At 61.9% G+C, this 12091-nt stretch overlaps 2 protein-coding genes across 2 annotated transcripts; one reads left to right on the top strand and one right to left on the bottom strand.

Moving 5' to 3' along the window:
- Positions 1 to 3: 3 nt before the first annotated feature.
- LOC132577663 (serine protease HTRA2, mitochondrial-like) lies at positions 4 to 3261 on the bottom strand (the record flags this gene model as incomplete). The annotated part of the gene is given in 7 exon segments (XM_060247452.1): positions 4 to 27; positions 278 to 310; positions 453 to 646; positions 906 to 1101; positions 1103 to 1121; positions 3035 to 3142; positions 3233 to 3261. Coding segments are annotated over 7 exon segments (603 nt in total), but the record flags the coding sequence as incomplete, so codon positions are not given.
- Positions 3262 to 3415: 154 nt separating this feature from the next.
- Positions 3416 to 9675, top strand: LOC132577662 (lipid droplet-regulating VLDL assembly factor AUP1-like). The gene is given in 15 exon segments (XM_060247451.1): positions 3416 to 3421; positions 3465 to 3565; positions 3651 to 3663; positions 3665 to 3764; positions 3767 to 3939; positions 4651 to 4768; positions 4771 to 4837; positions 4935 to 5007; positions 5222 to 5295; positions 5452 to 5518; positions 5700 to 5805; positions 8109 to 8252; positions 8941 to 9086; positions 9205 to 9293; positions 9395 to 9675. Coding segments are annotated over 15 exon segments (1326 nt in total). The 3' UTR covers positions 9444 to 9675.
- Positions 9676 to 12091: the final 2416 nt, after the last annotated feature.

The raw sequence follows: 12091 nt of genomic DNA, 5'->3' as shown, positions 1-12091 counted from the left end.
AGTGTTGACGCCAATCACCTCGCCATCCTAGGAGAGGACAAAGTCACCCTGGCAGCTGTCTGCAACTCCGACTGCACCAGAAGGGGGAGGGGGGACCCCTGCAGCCCAGAAGGCAGGAAGAAGGCTGGGAACTAAACCGCCATCTGCCCCAGGAGGCCCTCGAGAGGGAAGGCCATCCCCTCCCCATCCCCAAGCAGCCACAAGGAAGAGGCAGAAGCCCTCCGGGGCCCCCAGGGGCCCCCTGCCTCTCCCATGCAGCAGAACCCGGAACACTTACCAGGTTGACCAGAGGGCCACCAGAGTTCCCAAACTGTGGAGGAGAAGGGGGGGGAGAAAGGTATCCTGAGTAGGAGCTCCCGAAGGGCCCAAGTGGCCAAAGCCCTTGCGGAGAAAGGTCCCAGCCCCTTCCAATCCCCTCCCCAGCCCAGGGAGAGGATCCAGAGGGGCCTCACGTCGATGGCAGCATCTGTCTGGATGTACTCCATGTCCGAGGCGGCCAGGCCTAGTTCCCGCCCTCCTCGCTGGACTGAGCTGACGATGCCAGACGTAACGGTGTTCTGGAGGGCAAAAGGACTGCCCATGGCCACCACAAACTCCCCCTGGCGCACCTCGGAAGAGCGGCCCAAGGGCAAGGTGGGTAAGGGTGCTGTGGGGAGAGGAAGAGACAGACACCTAGGGTGGCACCTTGCCTTGGCAAGCACTTCCTTCCAACCACCCCCCCCACTGAGGCAACACAAAGAGGCCTTTGGGGGAGTGCTTTGGAGCATCTCTGGATCAATCCGCTGTCTAGAACCGGGAATACCCGCTCAGATCGGCTCACTCACAGAACAGCTGCCTCCCACTGCGTGTGAAGCTTGAGGGATCTGGGGGTCTGCCTGTGCCTGGGGGGTTGCAAAAGCCCTTGCCCCCTGGCACCTTGGGGTCGATCTTGATGGTGGCGATGTCAGCGACCTGGTCGACCTGCCGCACGACAGCGTTGTAGAGCTCCCCACTGGCCAGCCTCACCCTCACCCGCCTGCGGTTGGCCACGACGTGAGCGTTGGTCACAATGAGGCCATCTGCAGACACCACAAAGCCAGAGCCGTTGGAGATGGGCAGCTCCCCGCCCCGAGAAGGGATGCCTAGGGCGACAAGAGAAGAGGGCGATGGTGCGTCCCAAGGGAGGAGGGGAGACGCCGGAGGCCCCCGGCAAAAGGTGCTTCCACAGGCCAGGCCAGCAGGCCCGCGAGGGGTGGAGGAGGAGGAGCGTGAGTGAGGCCTGTCTTGTGCTCCTTTGCTCCACCTGCAAGTGAGTTCAGAGCTGCTGGGTGCAGCTGCTGGCTGCTCAGGAGGGTTGGGGCTGGCTAGCCAATGGTGTCTTGCCTCAGAGCAAAGGGGGCTGCTGAGTGGCCTACAGTAGCATCAGGCTCCTCTGTCCCATTCATCTTTCTGTCCCCTTTAGAAAGCTGTGCTGAACATAAGAACATAAGAGAAGCCATGTTGGATGAGGCCAATGGCCCATCCAGTCCAACACATCTGTGTCACACAGGGGCAAAAAATTTTATATATACACACACACTGTGGCTAATAGCCACTGATGGACCAGTGCTCCATATTTTTATCTAACCCCTCTTGAAGGTGGCTATGCTTGCGGCCGCCACCTCCTGTGGCAGTGAATTCCACATGTTAATCACCCTTTGGGTGAAGAAGTACTTCCTTCTATCCATTCTAACCCGACTGCTCAGCAATTTCATCGAATGCCCACGAGTTCTTGTATTGTGAGAAAGGGAGAAAAGGACTTCTTTCTCTACGTTCTCCATCCCATGCAGGATCTCCATGGAGACGGGGCGGGGGGGGAGGGGGTCTGGGGGGCCCCTCTCCTTCCCCTCCCTCCCCTGCTCAGGATCTCCATGGAGATGGGGGGTGCTGGGGGGCCCCTCTCCTCCCCCACCTGCTCAGGCTCTCCATGGAGAGGGGGGGGGGTGCTGGGGGCCCCTCTCCTCTCCTCCCCCTCCCTCCCCTGCCCAGGATCTCCATGGAGATGGGGGAGGGGGTGCTGGGGGCCCTCTCCTCCCCCTCCCCCATCTGCTCAGGATCTCCATGGAGACGGGGGGGAGGGGTTCTGGGGGGGCCCTCTCCTCCCCCTCCCCCCCCGCTCAGGATCTCCATGGAGACGGGGGGAGGGGGCGCTGGGGGGCCCCTCTCCTCCCCCCGCTCAGGATCTCCATGGAGATGGGGGGGAGGGGGTGCTGGGGGGCCCTCTCCTCCCCCTCCCCCATCTGCTCAGGATCTCCATGGAGACGGGGGGAGGGGTTCTGGGGGGCCCTCTCCTCCCCTCCCCCCCCCGCTCAGGATCTCCATGGAGACGGGGGAGGGGGCGCTGGGGGGCCCCTCTCCTCCCCCCCCGCTCAGGATCTCCATGGAGACGGGGGAGGGGGCGCTGGGGGGCCCCTCTCCTCCCCCCCCCGCTCAGGATCTCCATGGAGACGGGGGGAGGGGGCGCTGGGGGGCCCCTCTCCTCCCCCCTCCCCCCCCGCTCAGGCTCTCCATAGAGACAAGGGGAGGGGGTCCTGGGGGGCCCCTCTCCTCCCCCTCCCCCCCCGCTCAGGATCTCCATGGAGACGGGGGAGGGGGCGCTGGGGGCTCTGCTTGGGGGGGCCTCTCCTCCCCCTCCCCCCCTGCTCAGGATCTCCATGGAGACGGGGGAGGGGGCGCTGGGGGCTCTGCTTGGGGGGGCTCTCCTCCCCCTCCCCCCCTGCTCAGGATCTCCATGGAGACGGGGGGAGGGGGCGCTGGGGGGCCCCCTCTCCTCCCCCTCCCCCCCCCCGCTCAGGCTCTCCATAGAGACAAGGGGAGGGGGTCCTGGGGGGCCCCTCTCCTCCCCCTCCCCCCCCGCTCAGGATCTCCATGGAGACGGGGGAGGGGGCGCTGGGGGCTCTGCTTGGGGGGGCCTCTCCTCCCACTCCCCCCCCCGCTCAGGATCTCCATGGAGACGGGGGAGGGGGCGCTGGGGGCTCTGCTTGGGGGCCCCTCTCCTCTCCTCCCCCTCCCTCACCTGCCCAGGATCTCCACGTAGACGAGGGCGGGGGCGGTCTTCTCGGCCACGTCGGCGATGAAGTTGAAGGTGCCTCGCGGGGAGGGGCGTGATCCCCACGGGGCGCCCCTCCCCGTCCCCGCCCACCAGCACGGCCGCCGCCGCCCCCCCCGCGCCCGCCCAGCCCCGCCCCCAGCCCCAGCCCCGCCCCGCCGCCACCCCCGCCCGCAGCGCCCACCGCGCCGCATCGCCCGCTCCTCCTCCTCGCCTGGGGGCCGGAAGTGCCGGCCGCCGCGCAAGGCCTGCCGGGAAGAGGAGCCCGTGCCGCGGAGGAAGGAGGCCCCGCCCTTTCTCCGGGCGGCCCGGAAACGGCGCTCCCTCGTCTGCGCAGGCGCGGCCAAGATGGCGGCAGGGGCTGAGCGGGCCTCCGCCTGGCCCTGAGGCCGGGAAGGCGGGAGACGGAGGGAGGGAGGGAGCGGCCGGACGCCATGGAGGCCTCCCCGCACGCCCGCCCCCGCGCCCCCGGCCGGACCGCCTCTTCGACTCCCACCGGTGAGCCCCCCTCCCTCCCCCGCGGGCGCGCGCCGCCTCCCCCCCCCCCCGCTCTAAGCGCGCGCCCGCCCTCTCCCCCCTGCAGGCTGCCGAGCGACGGGGCTGCTGCTGCTGTCGCTGCTGCTCTACGCGCCGGTGGGGCTGTGCCTGCTGCTGCTGCGCCTCTTCCTCGGCCTGCACGTCTTCCTCGTCAGCTGCGCCCTCCGGACTGCGCCCTCCGCAGGTTTGTCGTGCGGGTGATGTGCTCCGTGCTCGGCCTCCTGGTGCGGCAGAGCCAGCCTCGGCAGCACGGCCTCCGCGCCCGCGTCTACATCGCCAACCACGTCACGCACTTCGACCACAACGTCGTCAACTTGCTGACCTCTTGCAATGCGGTGAGTGGGCCCTGCATGAGGGTCGCCTAGCCACGCCTGGTCTCATAGGAAGCTGCCTTCTACTGCATCAGACCCCCCCCCCCCCCGGTCAGTCTTGTCAACTCACTGGCAGCCGCTCTCCAGGGTCTCCAGCTGAGGTTTTTCCATGCCTATTTGCCTGGACCCTTTTTTAGTTGCAGATGCCAGGATTGAACCTTACCAAGCAGATGCTCTACGACTGAGCCATTATCCCTCCCTCTACACATGAAGCCGCCTTCTACTGAATCAGACCCTCTTCGGTCCATCAAAGTCAGTCTTGTCTACTCAGACTGTCTCTCAGGGTCCCAAGCTGAGGTTTTTCACGCCTCCATGCCTGGACTTCTTTAGTTGGAGATGCTGGAGATTGAACCAGGGACCTTCTGCTTTCTGAGCAAATGCTCTACCACTAAGCCACCGTCCTCTCAAAAATTCATTCCAGGCTTGAAGGATGCCACCTGAGCATTTTGTGGTGCTACCTTTAGGAAGTTTCCAGCAATTTACCTGCCCAACCCCATCTTGGAGGATGGGGTGAGACTTTTTGGTAGCAGCTGAACCATCAGTTATCTTGGGGCTGCTTCCGGGCACCCAAGAGCTGTCTTCCCTCATTGGCCTCTGGATACCTGGAGGATGGGTGGGTGGTGTTTCTCAGGCTTTACATTCTTGCCTTCTGTGTCTCTCTCTCTTCTCCAACAGCCGATGCTGAACGGAGCCTCTGGGTTCATTTGCTGGTCCCGTGGCTTCCTGGAGGTGGGGAGCACGGGCAGCCGAGCAGAGCTCCTGGAGTCCTTGAAGGCCTACTCCTCCACGGAGGCAACCCGCCTCTGCTGCTCTTCCCTGAGGAGACCACCACCAACGGGAGGGTGGGGCTTCTGCGCTTCAGGTGGGCTGGGGGAGCAGCGAGCAGGAGGGGCGGGTGCTGCCCATAGGCTTGCCTCTCTCCAGGCCTGGCCTTGCTGACCGGGCTGTTCCCTTTCCAGCACGTGGCCGTTCTCCATCTTGGATGTGGTCCAGCCAGTGGCCCTGCAAGTGCAGAGGCCCTTTGTTGCCGTGGTGAGTGCTTTAGGGGGGAGGGAGAGGGGCTAGCGTTGTACTTTCACTCCTGTCCTGCGTTGCGCATATTCGGGTCTTTCCTTTTTTTGCAAAGTGTTCTGCCACAATGAGTCTTGGGGGGGGGGGCGCTGCTCCACCCTTATCCCAACAGGGTTGTGTGCCGGCCACAGGTTCCCGGGGCTTTTTATAGTTTCCTTTCCCTTTCTCTTTGAAGAGCACAGCGGATGCCTCCTGGGTTACTGAGCTGCTCTGGACTTTCTTTGTTCCCTTCACCATTTATCAAGTAAGGTACTAGTTCTCTGTCATTCTTTGGGGGTGGGAGGAGGAGTGTTTGGAGGCAGCTCTGTTGTCCTTTAAAAGAAGGGCCCCTTTATGCCAGTAGGGAGAAGGAGAGCCAGCTTGTTGCCCCGTCTTCATTTGGGCTTTTTTCTTGGCCTGGTGCAGGTGGCTCCCTTCCGTCTGCAGGCGAGCTGAAGAGACGCGGGAGGAGCTGGCTCTTCGAGTCCAAGAGGTAAGGACTGAAGCCCAGGGTGGGGTTTCCCCATGGCAGCCATGGGACTATGGTGTTCGCTGCCCTCGTATTCCACAGCATCCTACCGGCTGGGGCCCCCCCACGGTTGGTGTCAGGGATGTTGACAGGGGGGGCTCCTCTGGACAGGGAGCCTCCCCATTGATCTCTGTGCCTCTTGCAGCTCCTGGCCTTGGAGCTTGATGTGGTGTCAACACGGCTCACTGCTGCTGACAAAGCAGAGCACCTGAAGCGACTGCGCCACAGCCCTCCAACCCCCTATGCCCCAGGTGAGCCACGGCCCTCCAGCCCCCTATGCCCCAGGTGAGCCACGGCCCTCCAGCCCCCTATGCCCCAGGTGAGCCACGGCCCTCCAACCCCCTATGCCCCAGGTGAGCCACGGCCCTCCAGCCTCCTATCCCCCAGGTGAGCCGCAGCCCTCCAGCCCCCTATGCCCCAGGTGAGCCACGGCCCTCCAACCCCCTATGCCCCAGGTGAGGTGAGCCACGGCCCGCCAGCCCCCTATGCCCCAGGTGAGCCACGGCCCTCCAGCCTCCTATCCCCCAGGTGAGCCGCAGCCCTCCAGCCCCCTATGCCCCAGGTGAGCCACGGCCCTCCAACCCCCTATGCCCCAGGTGAGGTGAGCCACGGCCCGCCAGCCCCCTATGCCCCAGGTGAGCCACGGCCCTCCAGCCTCCTATCCCCCAGGTGAGCCGCAGCCCTCCAGCCCCCTATGCCCAGGTGAGCCACAGCCCTCCAGCCCCCTATGCCCCAGGTGAGCCACGGCCCTCCAGCCTCCTATCCCCCAGGTGAGCCGCAGCCCTCCAGCCCCCTATGCCCCAGGTGAGGTGAGCCACAGCCCTCCAGCTCCCTATGCCCCAGGTGAGCCACAGCCCTCCAGACCCCTATGCCCCAGGTGAGCCACGACCCTCCGGCCCCATATGCCCCAGGAGACCCACAGCCCTCCAGCCCCCTATGCCCCAGGTGATCCACGGCCCTCCAGCCCCCTATGCCCCAGGTGAGCCATGGCCCGCCAGCCCCCTATGCCCTAGGTGAGCCACAGCCTTCCAGACCCCTATGCCCCAGGTGAGCCACGGCCCTCCAGCCCCCTATGCCCTAAGTGAGCCACAGCCCTCCAGACCCCTATGCCCCAGGTGAGCCACAACAGCCCCCTATGCCCCAGGTGAGCCACAGCCCTACGGCTCCATATGCCCCAGGAGAGCCACAGCCCTCCAGCCCCATATGCCGCAGGTGAACCACAGCCCTCCAGCCTCCTATGCCCCAGGTTAGCCACAGCAGCCCTCTATGCCCCAGGTGAGCCATGGCCCTCCAGCCCTCTATGCCCTAGGTGAGCCACAGCCCTCCAGCCCCCTATGCCCCAGGTGAGCCACAGCCTTCCAGACCCCTATGCCCCAGGTGAGCCACAGCCTTCCAGACCCCAGGAGAGCCACAGCCCTCCAGCCCCATATGCCGCAGGTGAACCACAGCCCTCCAGCCTCCTATGCCCCAGGTGAGCCACAGCAGCCCCCTATGCCCCACGTGAGCCACGGCCCTCCAGCCCCCTATGCCCTAGGTGAGCCACAGCCCCCTATGCCCCAGGTGAGCCACAGCCCTCCAGCCCCCTATGCCCCAGGTGAGCCACGGCCCTCCAGCCCCCTATGCCCCAGGTGAGCCACAGCCCTCCGGCCCCCTATGCCCCAGGAGAGCCACAGCCCTCCAGCCCCATATGCCGCAGGTGAACCACAGCCTTCCAGCCTCCTATGCCCCAGGTGAGCCACAGCAGCCCCCTATGCCCCAGGTGAGCCACAGCCCTCCAGCCCCCTATGCTCTAGGTGAGCCACAGCCCTCCAGCCCCCTATGCCCAGGTGAGCCACAGCCCTCCAGCCCCATATGCCCCAGGTGAGCCACAGCGCTCCAGCCCCATATGCTGCAGGTGAACCACAGCCCTCCAGCCTCCTATGCCCCAGGTCAGCCACGGCCCCTCCAGCCTCCTATCCCCCAGGTGAGCCGCAGCCCTCCAGCCTCCTATCCCCCAGGTGAGCCGCAGCCCTCCAGCCCCCTATGCCCCAGGTGGGGTGAGCCACGGCCCTCCAGCTCCCTATGCCCCAGGTGAGCCACAGCCCTCCAGCCCTCTACGCGCCAGGTGAGCCACGGCCCTCCAGCTCCCTATGCCCCAGGTGAGCCACGGCCCTCCAGCCCCCTATGCCACAGGTGAGCCATGGCCCTCCAGCCCCCTATGCCCCAGGTGAGCCATGGCCCTCCAGCCCCCTATGCCCCAGGTGAGCTACGGCCCTCCAACTCCCTATGCCCCAGGTGGGCCACGGTCCTCCAGCCCTCAACTGAGCCATTCTTCCCACTGCGCCCATCAACATGGTCATCCCACGGGCCTGGCCTTGCTAGCCCCATCTGTGCTCTGGCTTGTAGAAGTGGGGGGGGGGGTGGATTTTTCCCCAGGAGAGGATGTTAGTGACAACTTCACTCTGCCTGTGGCAAGCGGTCCCAGAAAGGGAGGAAGGTGGCTGCGCCCCAGAATTGCCCTGGAGGTGGGACCTTCAGCAAACACTTGTGTTTCACCCATCTCTCTCTTTCCCAGTCCCAAGTCAGCCCTTGGCAGCCCGGCCTCAGGCTTCCTCCAGCTCACCCCCCACGGAGGATACACCCCACTTGACAGGCATGGCTCAGCGTGTCAAGGAAGTTCTGCCTCACGTGCCCCTGGCAGTCATTCGCAAAGACTTGGGTGAGTGAGTGGATGCTGGGAGGGTGTGGGAGGGGGGCTGCTGCAGATTGGTGACTGAAAGGTGGAGCTCAAGGTTCCCTCCTGGGCATTGCAGAGCAAGGAAAGCGTCAGTAAGGCAAGACAGAGTGAGTTGGAAGGCGGCATAAACCAGCTGATTTCCACATAGGTGACTGCGTTAGTCTTTTGCAGCAGAACTAGGCGGGAGCCACCTTAAATGCAGGACTTGGTCCACTGGAGTTCTCCTGAGTCAGGCCTCACTTGATCAGGTGTGCAGGAGGGTCCCTCAGTCTACCTTTCCAATGCCTGGTTACATGACCACTGTCTCGCCAAAGTTTGTGTCAGAATAAGCATTGCTTGTATTGGTGCGGTGTCGCTGAATTTCAGTGTTAGTTTTTGGAGAAGACTTAAACCCCACTGCTCTCCGGAAAAACTTGTATAAGCAGCATCCCATAATAAAACCACATAATGAGGATAAAGGATCAATATAGTCCATTAATTCAGTGTTAATTTAAACCCAGGAGGAGGCTGGCGGCGGGGGATGTTTAAAGTCCGTTGGAGGTGATCTGGAAGAGGAATCAATTTGATACTCCAGATCCAAGAGCCACCACGCTTGGAGGAAGTCTGGCCCAGGGTTGTTGGTTTTTCCCCTTCGCCCTGCCTCTCACATATGGCCTGCCTCTCTCCCCAGCCCAGACAAACTGCGTGGACGCCACCATTGCCAACCTGCTGGAGGGGCGGGTTCCCTTCACCCCCAGCGAGGCAGAAGAGGAGCCCTCCTTGCTTGGCCCATCCGTCTCCAGTGCTCAGCCCCCTGCGGCTCCTCCTCCAGCTGCGGTACGTGCAGACCGCCTTCGGGTGGGGGGAGGAGGAGAAAGCAAGCATGCACTAGGGCAAGGGGGTGACTCCCTCCCTCTTCTCCTCTCTCTCTCTCTCTCTCTCTCTGTGGTTGCAGCTGCCCCTGAAGGTGTTTGCCAGGTCCCCGGAGGCCAGGCACCTCTCCCTGCAGGACCGGAAGCGGGCGCTCTTTGACTACGCCAGGAGGTGAGGCTGGAGGGGGCAAGGAGGGCTTGTGGTGCTTGGGCAGGGCAGACTGGCTGGCTGGCTCTGCTGGGCACTGCCTCAGGCTTCCCTTGCCTCCGCAGGAAATACACAGAGAAATACGGGATGCCCCAGAGCCAGGGGAACCGCTGAGCAGATCATGCAACTTCTTCTGGACTTGGCAACGGGCAGTGGCGGCTATGGGCGTGGAGGGCTGCCGTGGACGATGAGCAACCTGTGGCTACTCCAACTCCGTGTGTCCCGGGCTGATCCCAGCCCACCTGCGCTTTCGCTCCGGGCCCTGGACTCAGCACAGCACTGGGGGGCCCTGGAGCCGGGGGGGGGGGAGGCTTTCGCTATCAAAATAAAAATGACTCACCTTCTCGTGTGTGCGTGGGAGCAGCTCCTTTGAGTGCTACAGCTGAGCCCTGCTGAGCGGTCCTTGCGAACCTGCTACTCGACCAGGCCAATACTCCAGGGCTGCTGGGGAAGCTGCCTTCTAGGGAGGGCGGGAGGGCAGAGTCTGTCTTGCTCGGGAGCCTCTGGCGGGGTCTGCACAGGGGCTGTTGTGTTGGTCTCAGATCTGGAAGCTCCAGGTATGAACCCCCTTCTGCCCTGCCCTGCCCTGCCAGCTGGACGAGTGGCCTTGAGTCAGCCACACACACTCAGCCAAGCCTACCTCACAGGTGGTGGTGAGGATTCAATGGAGAGGACAACTGTCGTGGGGGTGGGATCCATGCAAGTGCGTTGCCCCCTGCTCCATGGAGGCTGGCAGGCCCCCGGTCTCTCGTGCTCTTTGATTTTACACCATTTTATACCAAGTTGATCCACCTTGGGTTTCAGCCAGAACGGAGAACTGTGAGTGAAGAACGAAGTGGGGGCAAGAGAGGAAGTCCTGCCCAATGGGTGGAGGCCAGGAGAAGGAAGAGGGGCTTCCCTGTGTGCTGCTCACCCGGTCTTCTCGGGGTGCTGGCGAGAGGGCCCTTTGGGGTATCCCCCCTCTGATCCCTCCACCCTCTCAGGTGATTTTCCGATAGTGGGGTTGGGGTGAGCACAGACTGCAGTCCCATCAGAGGGAGGAAGTGCCACCATCGAGGGGCTGGCCAGGAGGAGGCGGCGGCCACAGGGCTGAACACTTGGAGCCCCCCAGGCAGCCCCTGCGAGCCATCGCGGTCAGTATTGTCTACCCAGACTGGAAGCACCCCTCCAGAGTGGCGGGCAGTGGTCTTTTCCATCAGGCTGGGGGTGAGACCGGGAGCTGCCCAAGCAAAGGCTGTTCCACTGAGCCAGGGCTCCTCCACAGAGAGGAGTTTGGTGTAGTAGTGAAGTGCAGAGGGCCAGGTTTGATTCCCCACTCCTCCACTTGCACCTGCTGGAATGGCCCTGGGTCAGCCACAGCTCTTGTAGGGGTTGTCCTTGAAAGGGTAGCTGCTGGGGGAGCCCTCTTAGCCCCACCCACCTCACAGGGTGTCTGTTGGGGGAGAAGTAAAGGAGATGGTGACTGCTCTTGAGATTCAGAGTATAGGGCGGGGTATGAATCCAGTATCATCAGTCGGTCTAGGTGGGTCCCCCTGAAGCTGCTTCATACTGAATCAGACCCCCCTCCTTGGTCCATCATGGTCCACTCAGCCTGGCAATGGCTCTGCAGGGTCTCAGGCAGACAGGCCAGTCCTTCCCCTCGCCCAGCAGATTTAAGGGCAAAGGTGGTGTATGCCGGCAGCAGGCTATAGATATCCCAGATCCTGCAAATTATCCCACACAGCTGGGTAAGTGTTGAGATTTCAGTTTAAAAGTCAGTGGTGATGTGCAGACAGAGTAGCAAGACACCTGCTTAAGTTGACAAGGGAAAATGCCGTGTGCTGAAAAACACCCAGGAAGGGTGCCTTGGATAGAAGCAAGCAAAGTCTGCCTTCCGGCTGCTAGCTAGGGCCTGACTCTTCCATGGCTGAGCTGGGATGGCTGCCCTTCCTCCTACTCCCAGAGGATGCGAACAAAAAAGATGCGAACTGACCAAGAGGAAGGTTATGGGTCAAGATACCTCCTCTTCAGTCATCCCAGGCAGGCTGCAGCCTACTTTTATCTGCATAGGAGATACAAAACACCATGTCCTGTTTATTAACCACTAACAGCAAGATGAAAAGGAAAGATTCACCCAACTGAATGCAGATTTCCAGAGAACAGCAAGGAAAGAGGGAGGCCTTCCTGAAGGAACAATGCAAAGAAATAGAGGAAAATAATAGAATGGGAAGGACAAGAGATCTCAAAGAAAATGGGAGAAATCAAGGGAACGTTTCGTGCTAAGGTGGCCATGATAAAGGACAAAAATGGTAGGGACCTAACGGAAGCAGAAGAGATCAGAAAGAGGTGGCAAGAATACACAGAAGAATTCTACAAGGATGACGGTATCCCAGTTGAGCTATTCAAAGTCCTAAAAGATGATGCTGTTAAAGTGATGCACACATTATGTCAACAAATTTGGAAAACACAACAGTGGCCACAGGATTGGAAAAGATCAGTTTATATTCCAATTCCAAAGAAGGGTAATGCCAAGGAATGTTCAAACTACCGCACCATTGCACTCATTTCACATGCCAGCAAGGTCATGTTAAAGATCCTACAAGCTAGGCTTCAGCAGTATGTGGATTGGGAACTACCAGAAGTTCAAGCTGGGTTTCGGAGAGGTAGAGGAACTAGAGATCAAACTGCCACCATCCGCTGGATTATGGAGAAAGCACAGGAGTATCAGAAAAACATCTATTTCTGCTTCACTGACTATGCTAAAGCCTTTGATTGTGTGGATC

Source organism: Heteronotia binoei, chromosome 9 (assembly GCF_032191835.1).
Source record: "Heteronotia binoei isolate CCM8104 ecotype False Entrance Well chromosome 9, APGP_CSIRO_Hbin_v1, whole genome shotgun sequence".
Lineage (NCBI taxonomy): Eukaryota > Metazoa > Chordata > Lepidosauria > Squamata > Gekkonidae > Heteronotia > Heteronotia binoei.
This window is presented reverse-complemented; position numbering and strand designations above follow the sequence as displayed.